General features: G+C 45.5%; 1 protein-coding gene across 2 annotated transcripts in view; it reads right to left on the bottom strand.

Moving 5' to 3' along the window:
* Positions 1-25,405, bottom strand: part of CRIM1 (cysteine rich transmembrane BMP regulator 1) — a 180,320-nt gene that overhangs the window by 90,018 nt on the left and 64,897 nt on the right. For both annotated transcript variants that reach the window (XM_036027850.1, XM_036027849.1), the window contains exons 3-4: positions 8,884-9,126; positions 7,683-7,803 (exon numbers count right to left, since the gene is read on the bottom strand). In XM_036027850.1, coding sequence (XP_035883743.1) covers positions 7,683-7,803; positions 8,884-9,126 — 364 coding nt within the window. The remainder of the gene's footprint in view (positions 1-7,682; positions 7,804-8,883; positions 9,127-25,405) is intronic.

Genomic DNA, 25,405 nt, shown 5'->3' with positions numbered 1-25,405 from the left:
TTGCTTTTTATTTTAAGAGGCGTAGAAAGAGATGATCTGATCAAAGTTAGGAACAAAGAATCGAGACCTCTCCCATGAATACAATGCTCGCTGTGTCCGTGTGTTTGTATGTAAGTTAGTGTAGCATACAGAAAACTGCAGTCGGAACACGGAGGAGCTGGAGACAGAGAAGTCACAGGGAAGAGCAACAAAGGCAGAAGCTCAGGGGAAGTACAGCACCAACAGCTGGAAGAAACCAGTCCAGCTGTGGGTCCGGGAGACCCAAGCACAGTGTGGAGTCCGTGCCAGTGCAAGGGCAATTGCAAGCTATGAGAACACCACACATGTCACCCTCCCTGAACACACCCACCAAGGCAGGCTGAGTGGGCAGGAGAGCCATGTCCTATTAGAAAGCAGTTTCTAAGAGCAGAGCTTTACCTTGTTGACTTAGCCTTTGGCCAGGTATTTTCTGTACCTGCTACATAAGGGACTACCTATTTATAGATGTGTTTAAAAAACAAGTAACTAGCAATACTAAATTAGCCATTGACTAACAGGCAGTCTATTTTATTGGATTATCACTCAGATTTCACAGTTCAACCAGTGCTGATGACCCTGGTTTAAATCATTAGTCTAATAGTTTTTGTATTTCATTTTGCCTTTCCTAAGATTTTTTGTTTGTTTGGAAATGAAAAAAAGTAAACAATTTTTTAATGACTTTCTTTGGACTTTCTGCCCTTCCTCGCATTATGCAAACCATGTATTTCCCCTCTTATCTTCTGAGTGAATTTTCTAAAAATTTCCTTCACCTTTCTTTCCCAGGACTCTCCTGTTACCAGCAGCTTGGGTTCCTTCCCATCTAAAGGGTTTGGGAAAGTCAAAGAATTTAAAGGTAGGAGCCATTATACTTTTGCAATGATCAAACCCCTCTTCTCCTCCTCTCCCAGGTAAGAAAGCAGACCCGGATGAAGTGAGAAACTTGTCCAAATTTACGCAGAAATGGGCCTGGCTTCACGCACACTCTCTCTGCATGGTACCAGCTGATGTGGGCAGGAGTGTTCTTTAGCTGCTGAACGGTTTACTCACGTGCACTTCGCTCACAGACTACAATAATAAAAGCGAGTGCAGGACATGGAATATCAGGCCTTCTGTGAGGTAGGGCTGGGCAGGGGCTCAGGATGACAGGGGACAGGGCTGCCTGGTGTGCTCTGGACGAACGGCAAGCCTGGCTCTGCCACCCACCAGGGAGGACCCTTCCAGCTCATGAGGCTCCATCTCTGAAATGGGAGAGCCGCACGGCCTCGCCTCCTTGGGGAGGGGTGGCAGGGTGTGTGTGCACACACACACGGGGGAAGCACTATGAATTTGGCTCGACTACACTTCCAGTGCAAAGTTACACATCAGTCAACATTTGAGCTAGCATATAATATAAAATATTTTGGAGGATGAAAAAGGTTTCAAAATGTTTCTGTATCTTGATTTAAAAATAAAACAGTATTTCTGCATAGTGTCTCAGAAAGCATGAGATATAAATGTTCCAGATATAGGTTCAAAAAGTTTAAAATGTTTCTATATCTTGACTTAAAAATAAAATAGTGTTTTCACACAGCGTTTCAGAAAGCAAGAGATATAAACGCTCCAGATACAGGTTCTCAGAGAGAATCAGACCCTTCAGTCCGAGAGTTGGTGCCAGGAGGGAGCTTGGGAACCCGGCGTGCTGACTGTGCACAACCCAGGAGAGGCCCTATTTTAAGTTCCGAACACTGTAAACAGCGACTTATTTCCACCACAAAACAATCACATTGGATTTTTCTGAGTAACTTTTAGGAAATGTGTATTTATAGGCAGAAATTGGTAACCCCGGTTTCAGAACAAAAACTTGGGGACAAATTTCATTACAACAAATTTAGAAAGGGTGACTGCCAGTAATATATTCCTTCATCTTAATAATAAGTTAAATAACAAATCAAAATGCACTGGGTATAGAAAAACTCATTTGGCTTACAGAGTGAAAGTGAGTCATGTAGAGTAGTACTATCTAGATTTTTAACTAGTTAATGTCTACCCTGGAAGCCTGCACCTAAAAAGATGGGTGAAAAACTACAGAGGTAAGATTCTGTAAGATTGGGCACACACACTGGAGAAAGCAGAGTGAGGAGTGTACTGGGGAAAACTGGGGCCTCGGAGCTGTCTTCTTGAGAAAGAGCCCAACTGGGCTGAGGCCTGGGCCAGCTGACACAGGGGCCACGGATGCCCAGACCGGCAGCCGGGGCTGGACTGGCCCTCTACCACATCCGATGGGTCCATTTTTCCCGGACAACCGTTACCGGACCAATCATTATTGAGGAGAATTTCTATGCAACACCTTTAAAAGGTTTTTCTGTGGGTTTGTTTCTAAAACGGACCCAGTTTCATCAGGCAGATCTCGTGGCATTCCCTGCTGGGTGTTGAGGGAACAGCCACTTGAACTAGGTGGTCACAGCATTCGGTTAAGGAGAGGAGTTAAAAATAGTGGTTGGTGCAGGCCTAGGTGGTGCTCCTAAACCGCGAGTCTGCTCCCAGGTGAACGGCGGCTGCTGAAGGGAAAGGCGCTTAAGCACCAGGTTGCCTGTGCTACACCAGGGGACCAGAGGCCCTGGGGGCGTCACACTCGTCTCTGGAAGGGGCCACACGGCTGTAGCCCTCCACCAACTTTCCACAATCAGAAAACAAAGTCTAACAAATGCCTATATGAATTAATGTATGTTCTGGTGAATTTAAAAATGGCCACAAACTCTTTGCAGGTTTTCCCACCCAGAGGTGGAATCTACTGTCCTGCTCGTTCAATAAGGGCTTTCTTCTCCTGGTGACTTGCTGTGACCAACAGAATGTGGTGGAAGTGATGGATGAATTCCAAGTCTTGGTCTCTTAAGGCTTTGCTACTCCTTCTCTCAATTCTGCCATCAGGTAAAGAAGCCCAGGGTGCGGCCCTTCCGGCCATCCCTGTTGAGCTCCTAGACACGTGAGTGACATCACCTCAGCCCACCCAGCCCCGGATGACCTGCCAGCTGACTACAGATACAAAATCCACTTAACACACAGTCGTGAGAAATAATAAATCATTGCTGTTTTAAGCCATTACATTTGGGGGTGGCTTGTTACATAGCAATGAGTAACTGAAACATACGTGTATTTTGCTAATATGTATTATGCTGATATATATATATATATATAAATATGTTGATGAGATCTAAATTCATATTCATTGGTATATTTTCTGGGCTTCAAAACAGCAAAACATGATTATCAGAAAAATTGCAATGGACAGCACGGGCCTTTGAATAAAAAATCCTGGACTCAAGATGGCCCTGCTCTGCCCCTTGTACCGGAGAACATTTGTGATTTTGCACAAGCCACTTACTCTGTCAACCTCAGTTTTCACACCCACAAATTCCTCACGGGGTCAGCTGATAGCGAGAACAATGAGAGTGAAGGTTTTGTAAACAGCAAGGCACGTTCCACAGTTAAGCTGTCACTGGTGCTGCTACCCACAGGTTACTTAGAGACGTTTTTGTTTTTCCTTCTCGGCAAAGACAACGCTTGGGTCAAGGTGTCGACCCTAAGTGACTGCACTGCATGTTTCCTTTTGCCTACAGGCACTTGTGAGCATGCACACACAGCACAGAAGGCCTTCCAAAGACATCACATGTCCCGAGCCCCAAGGAGAGCCCCCCTTGTCCTTTCTCTCACCAGGCAGTGCCCAGGCCCTGGGTAAGGCCCAGCCCACTCGTTCTCTTTTGCCATCTCCTGGAAGGTGGGGGGGGGGGGGCGGGCAGCGTGGGGTGGGGGTGGGGGGGGGTGCCACAGAGCTCCCATCACAGTCCAGTGTCAAGGGCGAGGAAAGGGGGAAAAGAACTGGCAGGGTGCCTGGAAACCTAAACCAGGCCAGGGGAAGGGAGAATGAAAAATGAGTAAAAGTTAATTCTATCACACACCAGGATGATGTCCACACAGGATGAAGTTCAGGAGGAAACAGAGAAAAAGAGAGAAAATGCAGGATGGGCACTGAGGAAGAGCAGAGGTGTGGCAGGGAGAGGAGGGGTGAGCGGTCCCTAGAAAGGGCAGAGGGCGGTGGGTAAAGCAGCACTTGCCAGGCAGGGGCAGGAAGGAAGGAGATCCCCATGCGTGTAAAGAACATCTGGAGGCCAGTGTCTGTCCCTCGTCATTCACATCTGATGAAGGAATGAATCACCGAGGGGACGACTGAACCGAACACAGACAAACTCCTAAGGAAACCCATGTACTGAGCCTGCGCTCACCCAGACACACGGCAGCCAGAGGGGCCAAGGGGCTGAGACGGGCTCACGGGGAATGGAATTCCCTTTGGATGGGGACGAAGGAGGAAGAAGCTGCTTCTTCAAAATGAGAGGGAGAGGCTGCACGGACGCCTTTTGTAGTCTAAAGGGGAAGGTGCAATAAATCCTCAGTAGAAAGGTGAATGTCTACTGCTGAACGTTCCCGTTATTTCAACCTTACTTTGTCCTAACTCTGCAGTCCCCCCCAAACGCGCCACATAATAACTTTTGATCTCAGACGGCTCTTCAGCTCTTCCCCATGATCCAATTATGCTGGGAAAGGTCAAATAATCATAACAGGATTTTACATGTTCTAAAATCCTTTTCTTTATACCTAAATATCACACTTTTTAAGAGCAAACCTTGAACTGGCTCACACGCAGGAACAAAGTTATATCCTTTTTTTTCTCTTACAATACTACCACTATTAATCCATATTAGGATCTCTTCTTTTTATTTCCACTTTCACATGACTGGGTCCTTATTCTGTTGTCAGAGCATGGCTTGTCTGTCTTCCTCTTTAGTAACTGGGGACCTAGGTAATACGCTAAAGTAGGTTAAGCCACGGTCGGAACATATTCTGTACTTACCAATTCATTATTTATTGCATACACAGAGAAGAAGAAAGAAGACACAGTTTTTGACCTCCAGAAACATGCTTTCATTGGTGAGACAAGACTTAATGCAGGTAACACAAAGAACAATGCAAGGGAGTATATGATTAACCGGCAACATGAAAAGGTCTATTTTGGGAGTTCCTGGGGAGTGGGATGGGGGCTGGCTGAAGCATGGAGACCTTTGTGAATGAAGTGGAATTTAATTGAAGTTTTGCAGGATGAACAGCCTTAGAAAAGGTGGAAGGAAGAGATAAAGGCGTCCCGTGCTTTGAGAGGTGAGCTTGGTGTTTGGAATGCAGGGTTTATGAAGCATTGAAACCGGGCCATAAAAAAGGGGGTTGGGGAAAAACTGCAAGGTTTTAAAGCGAGACAATGCAGGAAGATAATTTCTGTCTTCTTCAACATAGGAGTCCTTGTGGCTAGGAGTAGGCTCGTGTGTGTGGTCCTTCGTCCATTCACCGATAAATGAAGGCTGACACACTGCATCAGATCCTGTGCTAGGTACTGGAGGCTACAAGATGCTCTCCTCCCTTGAGAGTCACACAGAGCAGGAAAAAGCTGACAAGAAAAATTAACGGTTTTATGTATGATCAGAAGTGCGATGATAAAGAGATGCACAGGAATTAAATTAAAAGGGAGCGGAGGAGGGACATGGAAGTCATCCTTAGTGGCCGAAGACTAAAAACACGTCCCAGAAAAGGAAACGCCGTCCTGGAGGAGGAGCAGGAGAAGCTGCCTCATGGAGCGTGAGACGGCGTGGGGAGGGCCCTGCCAGGTGGCAACACAGGAGGCGCGTGGGGAGCAGGCAGGGGGCGAGCAGGGGTCACCGACTATCTCAAATACAGGAAACTGAAGAGCTGTGAGAACTTATCCCTCCCCGGCAAATAATTTACAGTGGGATTTTGAATGACTTCCTCCTCCTCCCTGTTTTAACTGACCATTCCTTAGTTCTGCATGCAAAGTCAAAGTTACGTCAATACAATAATAGCCACCCCAAGGTTTATGTTTACAAGACTCACAGAAGCCTGGAAGGCATCTAGTTGAACCTCCTTTCCAACATAATGTTTCTTCTAAGCATTCCTGGCAGGTGGCCATCCAGACGGAAAGAAATCGCTCCAGCTCCAGGGAGCTCGGTCTATCTCAGGAAGCAGCCCAATTCATTACAGCACATCACTGCTGGTGAGAAAGTTTTTTTCCTCCACTGACATTAAATGTGTCTTCCTGCAGCTCCTGCCCATTGCGCCCCCCTGGTGTGCCTCCTACATGCAGATGGTGCTCTGTTAGTTACAACAGAGCACTGAGAACTGTCCCTCCTCCTCACTAAAGGACTTACTAATTATCAACTGCCTTCGTTTTGATTAATTAGGTTCTGTAATTTAGTGTGCCGCCTTCCTTTTCATAAAGACCTTGAAGGGCTATCTGCTGCTTTTAGTGATGACTCCTTGTCTTCCTTCACTGATTAGGAATGCCTTATGTTTGCACAACAATTCACGCCTTCCCAAGCATCTTCCACGGAAATTCTTGTATCATAGTATCATAAGAAGGTGCTGCAGCACCGCTGTTACTATGGCACCTTCACAGAAATCTTCGTATGTTTTAGGATACAGGACAAAAAATAGGGCAAGTCACGTAAAATGTAACTGAGAGAATATTAGGGTTTCAGACAGGACAAAGGTTAGAAGGTGTTAAAGAACCAATGTATTTTAAGAACAGAAAGAAGAAAAAAAAATGATCAGAACACTCTTTGGAAGTGTACACCAATTAGGGACAAATAACTGACACTTACCTTAACTAAACCACTGAGAGGACCACCTACATAATCACGACTACTCACGCAACAGGCACAGCAGCTCAGTGCCTGGCTCAGGGGCTGATGTGCACACAGTGAAATAAGGCCCTGTTTTAACTCTGGACATTAAATGTAGAGCAAATGTTGAAAGACAGAGAGAAATGACTCAGTCAAAATGACGCCTTAGTGGCCTGGGGAAGATGGAGGAGAGGTCATGGCAAGAAAGAGGGAGAGAGGACATCTGAGAAGGAGAAACGGGTTTAGGCCCCATGTTTCCAGGCAGTGTCTTCCCAAAGCCAAGCGCGAGGGCCGGCCCTACGGTGGGGCTAGGAAGCTCCTCAAGGACAGGACCTGCATGCAGCCCTGCACGCTGGGGCGTGAGTCTGGTCCCGTGGGCTCAGTGGATGTCCTGCCAGCAACTGTTCTTCCCCATCAAGCCAAAGAGAGATGTGTTTGTTACCCCCAGAAAGCACTGTGAAAACTTGGATTCCTCTTTGCCTCAACAAGTGACAGGTCTGAGTAGATGTGTGGCTGCAAACGTGAAGGATCCCTGGGGAGCGATCCTACGATGCAGGCAGGGTTTCATTCTATTGGACACGATGATTAAGCTCCTGGAAGATTCACTGCAGAGGATCAACATGCCCACTATGGGTGGATACCTCGCTGCCTCCCTGGCTACAACCTGAGGGGCATTTTGGCCTGCACAGTTCCCAGCCTGCAAAGCTGCACAGCACCCCAGCATGAAGGATCTGCAAGGATTAGTGACTTCACCTGGCAGCACCTGGGACCGTACATGGAAATACCAAGTCATAGTAACAGTTCCGTGGTTTCTCCACGGAAGCAGGGGAAGACCAGGTTTCTCTAACTGCTGGGGCAAACAAACTGCATGGCTGGAACTGTGCCTTCCAGGATGCTGACGCCCAAGGCAGAGGAGGAAGCTCGGGAAACTGAGGACAAACCGACCTTGTGGGCAGAGTGCAGCAGCCATCCGCCGTGAGTCTGACTTGAGTTTCGTGGCTGTCCAGGGGGCACACGGCCTGCTGGACAGACGGGCACTCCACCGTGCTGCAGTCCACGCTGAACACTGCAAGGGGCAGACAGAGGCACCGTTTACTACCACATTTACTAGCACTTCGAGTCCCCAAATGAAACACTGGCTCTTGACAAATTTCTGCAGTGTCCTCGCTTCCCTGACCCCTGTCCTTACCCTGGCAATTTCTTATTTTCTACTTCACTCAACATTAGAGAACTGTACTACGTCCCAGGTCTTCCGTGCCAGGAAAGCAGGGGACGAGGTATTTAAGAGTTAAGACGCAGACAGACAGAGTGTGTTAAACCAGTGGTGGTAATGGGGGTGGATGGGGGTGACCACTGGCTGGGGGCGTTTCTAGTAAGACTGTTCAAGAGATGGAAAAGGGATGGTTTTGCTTGAAGCATTCATCTGGCAGAAAAGAAAATCTGACCAACAGTTGGAAACTTGTAAAGAGGAAGCCACTCTAGTCCAGGCCTGTTCGTAGAACACACTACATATGCTGCCAGAAGAACGAGGATGTTCGAACGAAGTTAAAGCAGGAAGCAGCTGGGACGTGACGGTGAATCGTCTGTGGCGAAGAAGGTGCGTGAAGGGCCAAAGTTGACCGAGCGCGTGCTATCGAAGCCAGCAGACGGATGGTGGGGAGCGGGCAAGAGGAAAGACTGGGGCGGAGTATTTCGTTACAAAACGCCAGACATTTGGATGCATGTATGTACCTAAAATTAACTTTCTGCTTTATGTATAATGGTTGTTTCAAATGCAGTAATTCAAAGTACCAGTTACACCTGCAAATGAGGACTCTTGACCTTTTCTGGGGGAATGAAGCAGCAGGGACCATAAATGTTAGCCCCACCTCCCCCATCAAGCGTACTTCGAGGGGAAAAAAAGAAGAGGAAAAGAGAAAAAGAGACGTGGTCCCTCTCTGAAGGCGCTTCTGTGCCAGTGAATTATTTCTCTGGTTGTCTGGCTGGGAGGCCAGAAGTCAGGCTGCCTTTAGCCCAAAGTAGCAGGCAGGCCGTGCGCTGATGAGGATGCCCATCTTCACGTGGAAGGGGAGACCCCGGCTGGGCGGAGGGCCTGCGACCCTCTGGTGCGAAGGGACGCGACTGCTGAGACGAGGCTCATGCATACCTGGTTTGCACTCATAGAGGTCACAACACTCTCCCGGCTTCCCTGAGGCCTTCGACACGAGGATGTTCAGGTATCCTGGCTGGCAGACTTTGCGCAGACAGCCCGCGGGGTCGCACACGCAGCGGCTGGGCAAGGGGCAGCACTCCCCGGGAGGAGCGTAGCCCTCGATGAGGACGGAGTCTTCAGGGCAGCGTGGAGAGAACTGGACTTCACAGCGGGCCTTGGAGCAATCTGGCTTCTCTTCTAAATGGGAGAGAAAACATTTAGCGCATGTGGGGAGCTGGGGGGCGCTTTCCGCAGAAGCACAGGCAGTCCTAATGGTCTATTTACTACCCCAAAGAGGACAAGGGAGAAGGAAATCTGGTGAAAGCCCTGACACTCAGCTTAGCTGACCATGTCAGCTAAGTCTCTTAGCTGAGATCTTCTCATGACACCAGCATGGGAAGCAGAAGTGGCCTTTGTCTCCGCTTCTCACTTCTGTTGAATGATCAATGTCAAATGCATCGACCAGAATGAAGAACAGCCAAGAGAAGATGCCCACATGATCTGGAGAAGCTGAAAACTGGACTCAACTACTGACCGAATGAGAGATTTCTGAATTTAAAAGAAGTTTTGAGGGATGTTCTTTGAAAACAGTGCACTCTTAAACACTACAAAATAGACCCACAAATAAGTCATGGCTGCCTCAGGGACTGGAGACAAGGCACATGATAATAATCAGCAGGGAAGAGCTCGACTTTCCCAGCTCTGAACTGTGAGGAGAGGAACTTAGTAAGACTGTAATTCTGTGATGTGGGGTCTCAACAATGAGGCGGACGATCAGCCACATTCCCCTCTAATCTGCCTGAATGACAGCTGGTATGTTTCTGTCTCTAGCGGAGATCCATCAAACGTACCTCCTTCTCTTTTCTCTAGTGTGATGTACGTGATTGATGGCCGCACCTCAATTTTAGAAATGAAAATAAACCAAGCAAAGCCCCTAGCTTCTGGAGCCCTCATCCACACCTCGAGAGAAACAGCCCCCACGGTGAAAACAGGGCCGTGGAGTACCGGGGTACGTTACCATATGCGCTGTCTTTCCCATTGCAAAGCCCACACAGAATCACAAAGCAGGGTCAGACTTAGTGTACAGTTTTCTCAATGAAAAATTTTCATTGATTTTGTAAATAAAGAACCTGAAGCCCAAGTGATACGCTTAAGGTCAGCGGTAAAACTAAAGCAAGAATCCAGGCCTCCTCATTTCCAGTTCACTTAGCGCTTTTTGTTACAAAAGTAGATCTATTTCCAAAACCAAGTGTTCCTCGGGTTGTTTTCTACCTTAAGTGTTGTGTCTTTCATTTTCCTGCCCATCTTCGTTGTCTAACTACTTCCCGTCTAATCAAAACGTAGTATAGGGAACTCTTTATACTCACAGTTCTGGTAAACTCACTCAAAAAGACTTAACGAGTGCCTGCTGCTCTGCTGTGCCAACAGCTTGGGATACAGCATAAAGAGGAGAAACATAGATCCCTGACCTCAAGGAGTTGACAGTGCTGCCCTGGCTGGTGTGGCTCAGTGGACTGAGTGCCGGCCTGTGAACTGAAAGGTCGTCGATGTGATTCCCAGTCAGAGCACATGCCTGGGTTGCGGGGCACATCCCTGGTTGGGGGTGCACGGGAGGCAACCAACTGATATTTCTCTGCACATCGATGTTTCCCTCTCTCCCTCCCTCCCTTCCCCTCTCCCTGAAAATAAATAAAGGCAATTTTTGAAAAAGTTGACAATGCAGTGGGGGGGGGTGATAGGAAGTAAACAATACACATTAGAAATAAGCACACTACGTAGAGAGCAGAGGGCGGTAAATGCAACAGAACAGAGCGAGGGGGAATGGGAAGGCACGAAAGAGGGGGCAGTCGCAATTTGGCGAGAACAGGCATCACTGGAAAGCTGAATCTGAACAAGGACTTGAAGGAGTGAGGGGTGGGCCACGGAGACGGCAGGGAGAAGAGAGCATCCTGCAGAGGGGCAGCATACCCCTGTGTGCCCCAGGACCGGCAAGGGGGCCGGTGTGGCAAGTGCTCTGGGAAGAACAGTAAAGAGAAAATTCTACCTGTGGCTACACCATCAGCGTGGGCAGAACACAGCAAAAAGCTGAGAAGGAGAGAGTGAATCTGCCCTGTGCGGGGACTGACTAAGACAGAGTCTGTAAACTACGCTCAGTAGACGGGTATCTGCCTAACACAAACACATGGTCTCATAATTAATAAGAGCTCTGTGATTGTTAACTGCAAATAGCATTAATTCCTACTCCTGCTAATGGGCTGTAATTAACTTATTCTGTATCACATTTTATTACATTCTCATTATGCGAAATATTTGGCAAGTATAATCACTTTTCAAACATGTGCATCAATAAAACATGTTTTCATTAATACCCAGCGTATTTGTCCTCCCCGGTTCCCTTGCTGCTTGTGTTTGCTCGAACGATCCCAGCATTGTCACCTGTTGATGCGTGTTTTATGGGCAGGGCCTTAAGAGGTTTGTTTACTTCTTAAGAACTGCCTTTGTAATACGCTGTTGCAAAACCACACTGGAAAAAGGCTTAAGAATGTTAAAAATGAAAATTAAGTCTTATTAAATGCTTTTGCAGCTTTTCTCAGGATGATCATATTGGCCTTCCCGTTAATTACCTAATGTGCTCAACTAGTAGGTTTTAAACCATCCTGTCTTCTTAAAATAAACCTGTTTCGAAAGATCCAGCTGGACCTGACTTTCGAAAATTAAAACAACTTCAAATTTATAAGCTTGAGTAATATTAACCTGTAACTCTCCCCTTTTTGCGTGCAGTGACCTCATCCAGTCTTATTTTCAGAGTTACGCTAACTTTGTCAATGAGCTGTTTTACTTTCTACCTCTTTCTCTGCTATATAACAGTTTAAGTACAGGAATGATCTCTTTTTTAATTTGCTTTTTGGATGAATGTATATTTTCCTTTTTTAAAAAAGAATTTATTTATTTACTTTTAGGAGAGGGGAGAGGAAGGGAAGGAGAAAGAGGAGAGAAATATCAATGCGTGGTTACCTCTCAAGCACTCACTGCTAGGAACTAGGCCCAGAACCCAGGCATGTGCCCTGACTGGGAACTGAACCAGCAACTCTTTGGTTCACAGGCCTGCGCTCAATCCAGTGAGCTATACCAACCGGGGCAGGAATTATCTCTTCTTTGAATCTCAACTCAGTAGTTCTTTCTTTCTTTTTTTTTTTAAGGAAGAAGGGACAGATTTCTTCTTTGGTTATTACATTATCCTGGTGCTCTACCTCTTTTAGAATCATCTGTACTAACATATTTTAGTATGAAGTTCTATGGAATTCATCTATATTTTCAAATTCATTTAGGGCTATATTGACCAAGCTTTCTTTTTTTTGTAGTTCATGGATTCTTTTGAGCATTTGAATTTTCTTCCTTCTTTGTGTTTCTAATTATTTTACTGATTTTTTTCTCTAGTGTCTTAAGATTAATGCTAAGTTTGCTTCTATTTTCTTAGAAATGCTACAATTTTAATTATGATTTTAATACTTTAGCCAATTATTGCTTTGGTTACATTCTAATGTTTGAAATACATTACTCTCACAGTATAATTCACTTCTGAATAATCTATAATTTAAGTTTCCTCTTTAACAAAGACCTTCTAGAAGAATGTTATTGAATTTCTGCACAGGTAGATTTTCCTTTTGATTTTTAACTTATAGTTTTATTGTCTTGTTGCCAGAGAATGTAGGCTATACAATTTTCTACTTCTGTGAATTTGTTGAGTTTTTAAATGTTTTTGGTTTTTTGGAATGTGTGGCCTATGGCCAACTTTAAAATACACGGATATCTGAAAAAAACATGTTCCCTGTTTTTTGGATACAAACTTATAGAAACTTATCAAATCAAGCTTTTTATGACATTCAGATCATCTGTATCTTTCATTTTTAATCTAATTTCCAAGAAGGATCTACAGAAATCTCCCATGAATGAATCCATAACTTCTCATATTTCTCAGTTTTTACTTTAAATTTTCAAGACTGTGTTGCTGATTTCATGACAGTCAGGCCTAAGATTCAAGCCCGTTAATAATGACTTGGCCAACTATAAAATAATGCTTTAAAGGAATTTCGATTTCTAAGATCTCTATCTTCCTTTTCATTTTGTAACTGTTAACTTTCTTAGCTTTATTTTTCTCTTCTTTCAACCCTCTGTTCACCGTTCAGTAGATTATCCAGAACACTTACTTACCCAGCATCCTTCCCTTCCCCTCACCAGTCAGCCGGCCTGCCATTCAAGCTCAGCTGTGGTTACCATAGCACCAGGAATTGTTTTTCTGATACCTTCCTTCTCAGCTTGTTTCTAAATAAGTCCTGCAGTAGATTTCATTTAGCCATCTATGTCTCTATTTCATCTCTCTTCCATGAGAAATTGAGAGTGCTACAGCTACACCATGCCTCTCTCACCACTCAGAAGACTTTCCTGACACTACCTCTGAAGTTTTAATTTTATCCATGTGAAAAGCAGCCTCTCCTGACTCTTTTCCTATGGTGCCTAACAGATCTATGTATAATACTTAAGTTAATTAACAAGCTTTTTAGTCTGGTTGCCCTGGCAACAACACTTTGCAACTGGAATCTTTAATAATAATAATAAAAAAAAAATCAACAAAATCTGCCCCTGATATACCAAGACTAAAGTGACAATATAATTTACAACAGAGGTAATTAGGGGAAAATAAGCTGGTTTTATGATTTGAATAACTTTCCTGTAAGAGGTTAGCCCTTAAAATACTGACAGGGTCATCCAGTATTAACTACAGTGATAATGGAGAGTTTGTAATGATCCTTGTCGCCTTAACCATTGTGACTGCATGTTGGCCAATTGTAGACCTCCAGGCCCATATGTCAACAGGCAAAGTACATCATGGTTTATGTAACAAATGCATTCCAGAGTATTCTGTTTAAACGCAGGTTTAAATACAACCGAAATCAAATGAAAATTTACTAGATGGGAGGAGAAGAGAAAAATTATATAGCTAGATTCTTGTCATATCTACTTAGTTTTTATAGAATCCCACATATCTGCCACTAAGCCTTCCTCTTTCAAAATCTCTAAAAATGACAAGTGATACACTGCATACTTATTCCTGGGAAACAGGCAGCATAAATGGACTGGTACAATTCAGACAGTCAACTACAACGGCGGTGCTGCCGGTACTCAGTCCTTTCCTTTCCTGAAATTCATCCCTGTTTGTGTTCTCTCTCTCTCTGACCCTCTCTCTCTCTCTCTCCCCCCCAGACACACACACACACACACACACACACACGCACGCACGCAGGCAGGCAGGCAGCCAGGATCACTGAGAAAATAGGTGACCCCAATTTGATTAAACCTAGTATCACAGAATTTAGCAGGTAGAGCACAGACTAAAGAGGGGACAAGTCTGCAATCACTGTGTTCCCCACACCTCACTCTGGTAATCTCCCTCCTCTACAATCTCATTTCTTCATAATCTGAAATCCCCAAGTCGCTATGGCATCAGCTCTGGGTGGCACAGGGGCCACTCGGTGGTCCTGGGAAACAAATCTCCTCGTGGTACCAGCTGAGGTGCAATCTGTGAAGTACTCTCCAATCCTATCACTTATTCATTCAACAAATATTTGCTGAATGACTTCCATGTGCCAGGGGTTCCAGGGCTTAGGACAGGAAATGAAACAAAGTCCTGGCTTTCCTGGATTCACAATTCCAGAGGAGCTAGACAAGACAAAGAGCCACACAGCACAATGCCAGGTGGCGGTAAATGCTGTGAAGCCGAACCAGCGATGGGGTTGGACTGCATTACCCAGGTGGGTGAGGGCAGGTCTCTCTGATGATATTACACCTGAGCAGAGGTCCTGAATAAAAGGAGAAAGCATGCAAATTACAAGGCAGGAGTGTCCCAGATGCAGGGAGCAGCAAGAATAAAGCTGTTAAGGCAGCCCCAGCCAATGTGGCTCAGTTAGTGGGAGTGTCGTTCCATTACCCAAAGGGTTGTGGGTTCAACTCCTGGTCAGGGCACATGCTTGGGTTGTGGGTTTGTTCCCTGGTCTGGGCGCATGTGATCAATCCCCAGTCTGAGCACATTCAAGAGGCAACCAACCAATGCTTCTCTACTGCACTGATGTTTCTCTCACTCCCTTCCTTTCTCCCTTTCTAAAAGTAATGAAAAAAAAATACCCTCAGGTGAGGATTTAAAAAAAAAAAGGTGTTATGGCAAGAATGAGTCTACTTTCCAAGTGCAAAAATACACCTTGTGACTATGAAGGAGACATCTAAACTAGTATAATTCACCAGTAAAAAATACTGATAAACACAAGATAAATATTTTCTTTAAATTTTATTTTAATTATTGTTCAAGTACAGTTTGCTGTCCTTTACTCCCATCCCAGCCCACCCACCCAAGTATTTTGATGGATGTCTCTTATTAAGGATACAATTCTCATAGTCATGCCAGAGAAAGAAACGAAAGCCACCTCTACTAACTGGGCACCTTCCATGTCTGAGGCATCATGCCTCTACTCGTTGTCACACCCCTCTGCACTCCCATGTGCAGAGATGACATCTACTTGGCAGACCAGGAGACAGTCACAGAGCAGCTAAGAAACTTGGCCAGGTCACAATGCAAGTGGCAGCGCCTCCGCAGCCCACACGTTTCCCACCACGTCCACAACGCTGAATGCAAAAGGAACTTCAACCTTCCCAGTCAGCTTTCCTGGAATTTCTAGGGTTAGTCAGTCAGTGGCTACAGTTTGGCTCACATGTATCAACAGAATGCAAAATTAATTCACAAAGAAAAAAAGAGGTTCAGGGTCTATGGTGTGTCCCCCATTTCTGGTTGGCCATCCTCCCAATCTCATTTCTGTTTGGCCTTGCGGACATCACATGATAAACAGAGACGTTTTCTTGTACCCGGGATTATTTTGTTCCCAAAACCTCTGTTATGAATGCAAGGCCTATGTCATCCCTGCATTTTTAAATTTAGAGGCTGACTCCTTTAAAGTTACACTGTGAATTCCTTTCATTCACATTCCATGATTTTATCATAACCTTTTTTGGCAAGCTTCGCAGTGAGGACTTGTTCCACACAATCATAACCCCGAGGGGAAAAATTAGGCTTGTTGATACAGTCCCAGAAATATTTCATAATTTCAGCTCGTTCAGAAACACCAGCTGTACTTTCCCAGCATTTTCTTTTTCTCTGATTTTAGGCTTTAACCGGGATGGAATCTACACAGAGCCTTTCCTTGGTGGTTTGTTAAAGATGCCATAGGAAATTGTTTTCAATACCTAACAAAGTCAGTTTGCATCCTAGAATATAAGTTAGCCAAATAGAGAGAAAAAAATGAAATGATCTGTAAAACTGCAGCATGTGATACTTTTATGGTTGTCAGTGCTGGCTGGGCATCGGAATCACTTACAGAGCTTTTAAGAATACCATTACCTGGATCCCACCTTCATGCAAATCAGAGTACTTAGGGGAGGAGCCTGAGGATTAGTATTTGGTGCCCTAGCTTCCTGGATGATTCTACTGTGTGATCAGGGCTGAGAATCCCTGCGTTACTCCTCCAAACAAACTGGGAATCTGTACAATGAAGTTCCCTGTCAACAGAGCTTTGCCAAGCTCAAAGGGCTACTGGCCAAATGCCAAAGCAGCACTGAGCCCTCCAGCTCTCTGCCTGCCACCCAGGGGTCCACGCTGTGCGCTGAGTCCCAGTACCTCTAGGTCCCAGTACCTCTAGGAATGCCCCAGGCCACACACCTTTTCTATGTAGGATGTTCCTGGACTGGGTTGAAAATAATGCTTTAGATTACAGCTTTGCTACCCAAGGATGGCCTCTGGACCAACAGCATCGGCACCACCTGAGAGCTGGCTAGAGCTGCAGACTTAGACCCCTGCGCCAGATCTACCAAATCAGAACCTGCAGTTTAGTTTAGCAAGATTCCCAGGTGATTGAGCTGTATTGTCAAGTTTGAGAGGAACTGCCTCTAGAATGGTGTTTTCTCAAACAGTGGGCTATGGACCAGTGCTTGAGCATCTCTTGGGCACTTGCTAGAAATGCAAGTGCTGAGCCCCCACGCCAGCCCTGCAGAATTAGAAACTCCGGGGCGATGTCCAACGATCTGAACAACCCCCCATGTAATTGGCATGTATGCTACAGTTAGAGAACCACAGTGCTAGAATAATGATTCTCAAACCTGGCAGCATATTCAAACTCCCTGGGGAACTCGAACAATGCGGAAACTCAGAGTACACCTCATGCCAGTGCAATCAGAATTGCTGGAAGTGGGACCCTGGTGTCAGTATTCTTCAAAGGCCCTCCAAGGACACCAACGTGCATGCAGATCAGGCTGACTTCACCGTTCCAGGCACCCCTTCCCCCAACCCTCCACGCTCCCAGGGGACTGATTCAAAGCTGCTTTAATTCTTAGCAAATTTGAATCAGCAGGCTCTCTGGAACCTTCTCGGACAAGGTCAGAGCTTCCTGGGAGGAGTAAAAAGAGCTGAGAGAGGTTAAAGGCACACCTCAGCGGTAGGTGGTAGGGAGTAAGGAGTGTCAGGCTCCAAGTGTGTGCGTATGCATCCTACTGAAGCTCAAATCACACTTTATGAAAATTCATTAGGATTTTGAGCCAGAGACATTTTATTTCATTACCTGCTAATTCACACCAGGAACATGTGTTCAATTTACTCCCAGAGGGATTTCCCATTCAAATAATGACATTTCTGCATTCACATAGAGCAACCAATTTTCAAAATCCAACCATGTTCAGAAATCTGGCAATGAAATCAGGCCAAGGGATGGTTTGGATAAATGCACAAAGAAGTGAGGACTGACTTCAAAAAGATGATTTTTACCTAATAAACTACAGCCTTCTCTGAATACCTGTCCCCCCTCCTCCCCACATTTTTTTTTTTTTTTGCCATAAACACAAGTCCACAAAAAGAAGAACGAAGAGTATGAGGGAATGGGACGGATGACTAATGAGGAAAAACTTCAATGAACGAAATGTGTGTAGTCAGTTCAGCAACATCTTAAGAGGAATCTTCAGAACAGCTTGAAAATGTCATAAAGGCATAAACACTGGGAACGAGGCACTCCCCAGGGTGGTGTCGAAACGGAAGGCAGCATCCACCGAAGAACACAAACAAAGCCTCTATTTTGTTGAGTGATTCTCAGACTCTGGGTGGGTCCCTTTTCCGCCCCTGAGGAAGGGATGCTCTAACTTGCTTCTGCCATTGTGGGATGATGACATTGATTAGAACAAACATTACACAATGCCAGATTTTAAAGAGGTGAGGATGGAGGGCCTGGGATTCTTCATCTGCACGTTGAGGGACTGGAACTGGTGGAGAGTTTCTATGAACTCCTTCCTCCAGCCAGAAGCTCAAGCCCTCTCTCTCTCTCTGCAGTCAGGCTGCAGGGATTCCCAAGCCCTTAGGAGGACCGGCCAACGATTGTTTAATTAAAGGAGAAGCCAGTCCTTCTCTGTTAAAACTCCAATACTTGCTAATGCTGTAGAGTTACAGTAGCACAGAAGAAAATGTGATCTTCTATGATTCTGAAAAACAAGGGACAGTTAAACCAAGGCTATTAATTGTCAGTAACATTGTCAAAATATTCCCGAGTCCCTAAGGCGGTATAGGAATTTCCAAAGTCTTTAGAAGGACTCCAAAGAATGTTCCACACTGACCTGAGGTCTTCAGAGGTTCCTGAAAGTGACTACACTTATGCTTTAAAGATGAGACACCAAGAAGAGAGAGCGAGTGCTGCACAGCATGAATGCAGGACAGGCAGAGAATACTGTAGACAACTGATCAGCCGGTAGTTCTCACCAGGGTTTGTACACTCTGCGGGGGGCGGGGGGGGGAACCTCATATGGATAAAAAGTAGAAGATTTTTGAGAGACTATTTTGGCCATTTACTTTTTCTTTCTCTTCCTCCTTTTCAAATTTGTTTTACTGAAGATAAACCACTACTTTCTTGCACCATTTATTTGTCATTTAACAAAGGTCACCTTTCAGCTAACTTTTACCTTTTAAATGAGAGTCAGTATAGCTACTGGTTGACTACAAAGGTCTGAGGGCCAGAAAGAACTATGGTCAAATCTTAGCTTTTTACAGCTAGCTGGGTGATCTTGGGCAAGGTTCGTAACGTCTCTGTGTCAGTTTCCTCAGGGTTGTTAATGAGAATTAAGTGAAATAAGTAGATACTGTAGGTAGTACTATGCCTGGCATATCTAAGTGCCCAACAGATTCTTCTTCATCATCATCATCACCACCACCACCATCATTAGTTATTAGAAGTCTAGGCTTGGAGTCAGACCTCAGAATACTCGTATTCTTGCATTAAGCAGGGCATAAAAGTGCTTATTCTACAGGATTGTTTTGGAGGTTAAGAGAAAACACACATTCTTTGATACTACAACATGTGGTATTTATGTAGCACATAAAATACCACATTAGAAAAATAGAATATTTCATATCTTTTATATGCCTATATAGGGTGGGCAAACATAGGTTTACAGTTGAGTATGCAAAGACAGTTTATTCTTGTATTATTATTTTTATTGTATTATTTTCAACTGTAAACCTACGTTTGCCTACCCGTGTGTGTGCATGTATGCACACACAGACAACACACACCTACACACATGGAGGGCACTCTCAGACCTTCAGATTCGCTCACTTCTCCCTCTCAGTTCATTTTAAACCCAGTACCCAACATGATGCACAGATGCGCTCATTACATGTTTGCTGTTGCTGATAAAGGCGGAGTTGATTATGAAACACACACACACGATATACACCCCCCCAGAGTCATCTTAGCCTGCCCAAGTTTTCAAGTGCTGACTCTCTGTCAGCCTCCATTACTTTCTTCGTTCCTTGTTTTAAAGGCGAGATACCGAGAGAGCAGTCTTTGCTCTGTCCAGACACAAGGAAGAAAGCCGCCTTATACAGGTAGTTCTCCCCGGAGATTCGTCCCCAGCTATTTCTGCATTCAAGATATGATAATGGGCCCAGCTTACAAAGTTATCACACTGACCAGATGGCACCTGACAGTAACGAGTGACTCCCAAAACAAAACAAAGGCACCCTGGTGTTCAGACCTACCCAGTGCAGGTCTTCCCTGGGGGGAAGGACTGCTTCACTGCCCAGCCCCTTGCAGAACTGCCTCATTCCCTCCTTGGGACTCCTTCCCTGAAGGCCTCCTTAACCCTCTGACCCGTCCTTCAGCTCCAGCACCAACTGCCTAATCAGCCTCGCCCAGGGCCAAGCCCCTGCAAGGGCCCTGGGTTTCTATGCCTTCTTTGTATTCTTTGTGTACCCACGGCATAAACCTTCATCCTCTGCGGACCGCCGAGAGGGCACCTGGAGACTACAAATATGCAAGCTGCAGCTGAGCAAAGGGACGTGTTTATTTTCCACCCTGAACTACAACTTGACCTACGGCAAAAACAAAAATACTGCAATGTGTATTTTTTTTTCCCAGCAATGATAATTATAGTACTCCAAACATGTTTCAAACTTCAGCTACCAAAATGGAAAAAGCATTTCAGAAAATAATTTATTAAATAGGCATTTATATTCTTGGTAGCCCTTACATGGAAATTCTACCTTTCTTCCCCCCTTCTTAGCCATTAAAGGGCTTGGCTCCTGGCTCCAAACACTCTTCCGGGATGAGGTGGGGTTCGGCCTGCAGAGCTGAGAGGTAGGCGACTAAATAAAGAGCCCTTCCCCACCCTCACCGTCAGCAAGGGTTTTAGCTCCCTTTTCCACTTCAAAAATACAGTGAGGTAAGAATCCTAGGGTGTCTGAGGGATGACACAAAGGCGCTTCTGCACACCTGGCTGATGACAGGCCTGAGCCAGAAGCAGGCGGCCAGATGCCTCCTGGTACCGAATACGGGAGAGAGAGTACCTGCAGTGTCTGGGCTCCTTTCAGGGACATCACGCGAATCGCAGCTCATTTTCACTCCTGTTTCTGAACAAAATGCTTCCTCACCTCCTCCACCAGGTCCTCTTTTTCCTGCCGAAGTCTGCCTGGATCCAGTACTCTGATCTCCATTCTGTTCTCAAGCTTTCCAACACTCTAGATCACTGGTTCTCACTGGAGCGTGCTCGAGGACTTGTTAAGGCACAGGATGCTGAATCTCCCCTCCAGAGCTGCCGACTCAGTTGGTCTGCATCGGGGCCTGCATCTGTGCATTTCTGACAACCTCACAGGTCACTGACGCTGCTGTCCAGGTACCATGCTTTTGATCACAGCTGTTTGAACATTTTAATCTCATTTTAAGCTCCACCGCTATCTGTCTCCCTCTAGGCAGAGCTGCTTCTATCTGCCTCTGCCTTTGCCTGTCTCTCTGCTTCTCTTTCTACAGATGTGCACTTGGTATGATCAGCTAACCTAGGTATGAGAGGACAGTGACATGCTCAATGAGCCTGACGGGTCTGAACAGCAGCAGTCCCCGCTAATCTCATCCTCCTCTGCATGGAACAGCGCCTGCGTGGAGCTCCCACCTCGGGCCTGAGATGGAATTCCGAGAGTAGCCCACGGAGAGAGTGGCCGACTGTCAGACTCACACGCTGGGCAGCCAGGACAGGTGAGGGCTGCTGCCAAAGCGAACACCTGCTTAGTACTGGGGCTGCTCCTGTGCTTCACGGATACAGTGATGTCCAAATAGTTCCAACACAACAAGGACATAACGATTCCCTAAAGAAGTCTAACAAGAACGAATGAAAGGGGACAATGTAGTTTCTGATGAACCGATTCTCACACATTCCTACTCCAGTAATTGGGAATCTGTGGTAATTTGGAATGAGAGTGCCGTAAAATCTGACTTTATGGGGATGGGGCTGCATAAAGTTGCTAAACTTAAGTTCCTTTTATTGTTTTGCTCCTTAATACCTACTGTGTTGCCCTTGTCCGTGCTGTATCCAAACCAGTGGGAAGGGAGAAAAGTGGAAGGAAAGGGCACAACTCGGAAATGGCATAATGTGAAAAATTACACTATTGATTCTGCTCCCTTCCTGTGTCTGGGACTTACTTAGTCACATGGCCATGCTTACCAGCAAGGAAGTCTGGGAAATGTAGTTTTTATTCTGAGTGGTCATATCTCTAATTAAAATTTCTATGTATGGGAGAAGAAGGGAATGGACACATGGACATGGGGACAACAAGAAAGCTCCAAATCAGTTTCTTAGGAAAATAAATGATATAAATAAGGGAAATATATTGCCCTTTGAAGAGTGAAAGTTAAAGAAGCATTCTGAAGAATCAGTTGAAAAACTCAGGTAAGCAGCAATACATGTGTTTCTTACTGAGCCTCTACATCAATATGTTAAAAGCACTAGGGAGAGTCTTAACCATTTTGCAGTAGCACAAACACTTAATCATCAACTACCGTGTATGAGACATTGTAGTAAGTTGTATATTTTAATACAAACAAGGTATCTCTCTCTATACATACTCACATACACACACAGAAAGATAAGCCTTAGCCATCAGTAACCTACATTTTCCATTTTTACAAACTTTAAACAGAAAGCCTAGGCTTCTTTTGAAATGTGCTATAACTTAAAGCTTTCAACAAATCAGTCTAATCTTTCCTACAAGAAAGTGGAGTAATTAATATGCTTGTTCACACATAAAAATGTGGGAATGGTTCTATCTACAAGACTTGTCCAAGGAGGAGTTTTCTTCGTCAGAAATTCTGAGACACAGGGGAGAAAACGGTGGCTTAGAGAAGGCACATGTCTCGCCCAAGGGTCACTCCCTAATTAATGTTGAGGCGGGGCCAGAAGCCAGATCTCCTGGGGAACCCCACCCTGGTTCCACCAGGACACACGCTCATCGCCCTGACTTTCTCAGTCGTTGGTCTGCAGCCTGTGCCTTTCCCTGGTAGTGACTCGGCTCTTTCATCACACTTAAAATTGCTTAGACGCTAGCTTAAAACTCTGATCACAAAGCCCCTTTATCATGAGGTCTGCTAAATATACAAACTAAACTAAACTAAACCAAAAGTAACCCGTTCTAAGTGGAGTGACGAAGAAAGGTCAGAAGAGCAACCTCTGGTCATAGGGCAGCTGTGGTGCTGTCCACCACTCAGGTGCTGACAGGCTCCGACCCACACAGGCAAAGCCTCGCCCTCCGAGACTCAGAGAACAAATACGCTGGGATGGATGGATGGCAGGCCTGCCAGGACGGACTGCAAGGGCAACCTGTGCCCGCAGAAGGGCCTTGGGCCTGGGGACCTGGAAAAAGACAGCTCCTGTGGGAGTGCCCTAGGGCCTCATACCTAATCCCCAGGAATTGGACATCTGGCAGTTTCAACCAGTCGACTCAGAAGATGGAGCCCAGCCAGAGAAAAGCGGAACCCTAAGGCCAGAGGAGCTGACAACACTGGACAGGGTCTCTCAGCTTTAGCGATGGGGGAAACCTCCTGTGGAAGCTAAATATTGTCTTCCAGGGCCTTGGCCTGGTGTGGTCTTCAAAAGGGCTTCTGAAAAAGCCCATCATGCAACCATGGTTTCCTCACATTTTAAACAGTGCTTCTGTGCTCTTCCTAGGGTGGACTTGACTTCTGTGGGCATCTGCACCTGGTGATGCGGAAATCCTACTGACAGGTGCAACCGCCAATGTTTAGGCTCTGTGTGGACACTGAGGAAGCTTTTGCCTGCCCCATCTTGTCAGGACCCTGGGGAGCCTTTGTCTAGCAAAGGAGCTGGCCAGCCTTCCCTATTCATTCTCCACTTACTCCTCTTCCTCAAGTACTTCCTGTTGTAAAGTCACAGATATCCTCATTCCCAGAAAAGCCACTTTTTTTAAGTCAGGGTTGATGGTCGCACTATCTCTTGTCCACGTTATAATCGAGAGTATAAAAATGTGCCTTCGAAGGGGGAAAGGGAGCCTGCCTATTAGCGGGTCAGATATGAACAAGCGGGAAAGGTAATCCCACGGGTTTTCTTTAGTGATACTGGGAACTTATGGCTAGCTGGCCGTAAATTTCTAGTTTAAGTATTTTTTTTTAAAAAACAGATTAAGAAGAGTTACTGTGCTATCTTAAAACCTCAAGCTCTGGGCTGACAATCATCCCAGTTTCAAGTTCTTGGAGATCCCACTGCTCTACTGCGTACCCTATTCAAAATTTTCTTCCCAGGAGGCTGACGGATCGGATCAGCCAGATATTCTTCTAAAAAGCATAGGCAGTATTGGATGCAAGTGGCTACTGATATATGCTAGACTTTACTTGAGCTTAAAGCTTTAAGCAATATGAAATATGAGACATCTCAACTGACCTGCAAGATTAATGGTGTAATTTTAAAAGGCTATTCAGTCACCATAGCATTACTGGGCCTCCTATAAAAAGAGATGGTAATACAGTAGATTAAGCATTTCCATGGGAGAATTCCCCAAGTCTTTGCAAACACTCTAATTGGTGCATCAGGCCATGTATTATGGCTGCCCAGAATGTGATTTTCCACGTTGGCCAGTGCACTCACGGAGGTATTTCTAGGAATCGCTCTTCCTCATTTTTATACTATGCATTTCGGAGATTCGACATACTGCCAAGTGCAGCATACCAGCTTTTTAATTTGTCCCAGATTTCTGTTTTCTGGTAAAGAACCATTATTTCCAGGACCTCTTTACTCCTCTTCACTCTTATCACCAGCCCTAGCAGCTGGCTTTCTTTTAGAAAGAAAAGAGTTTTGACCGGTTCATGGATTCCCACATATGTGATAATGAGCTAAAAAGAACTGGGCGGTTGGACTGTCACCAGCTAAGTGATTTGCTCCTTCAAAGGTACTTCACGGCATACCTGATTCAAATTACAAATCACTGCACGCCACAGATCTTCTGGATCACTGTTTCATGAATAATTGAGTTTATGAATGTTAAATCAATAAATCACAAAGGTCAACTGTGTTGATTTGAGAAATGGATGTTGCTTAAGTCACGGCTGCTCTTATTTAGAAATAACCTCCGTACCTGACTCTTTCGCCCTCCCCACCCCACCCCCCGCTCACTTAACAACACACTCAGAAGGCTCCAGCTCTGAGCCTCTGGTGGGAATGTTGGGGAAGTACAGTTTGTCACCAGGAAGCCTCCACTGGGGTTGGAGAAGGATCTCTGACTTAGCGATTCCAAGGGCACTGCAGGATCTAACTTCCACCCTTCCTCATGTCACCCTGAAGTAAACATTAGTGCTGAGTTTGGGGCAGAGAACAGAGCTCCAGCCAGCACAACTGGGCACTGCCCCGAACTGTGTCCCGGGCTTGCCACCAACTGCTATGAGACCTTGTGTGATCCCTCTCATCTCTTTGGGCTTCCATTTCCTCTTCTGCCAATGGAAGGTTAGGAGATGACAATTCCTAAGGTTCTTTCCACTCCAAGAAACAGAGAACAGTACAGGGAAAGGTAAACGGCAACACAAAACAGTAATTAAAGAGGTGACCCAATGTACTACGTTAAGCA

Source organism: Phyllostomus discolor, chromosome 6, assembly GCF_004126475.2.
Source record: "Phyllostomus discolor isolate MPI-MPIP mPhyDis1 chromosome 6, mPhyDis1.pri.v3, whole genome shotgun sequence".
Taxonomy (NCBI): Eukaryota; Metazoa; Chordata; class Mammalia; order Chiroptera; family Phyllostomidae; genus Phyllostomus; species Phyllostomus discolor.
Note: the sequence above shows the minus strand (reverse complement) of the source record. Positions and strands in the feature narration are given on the sequence as shown.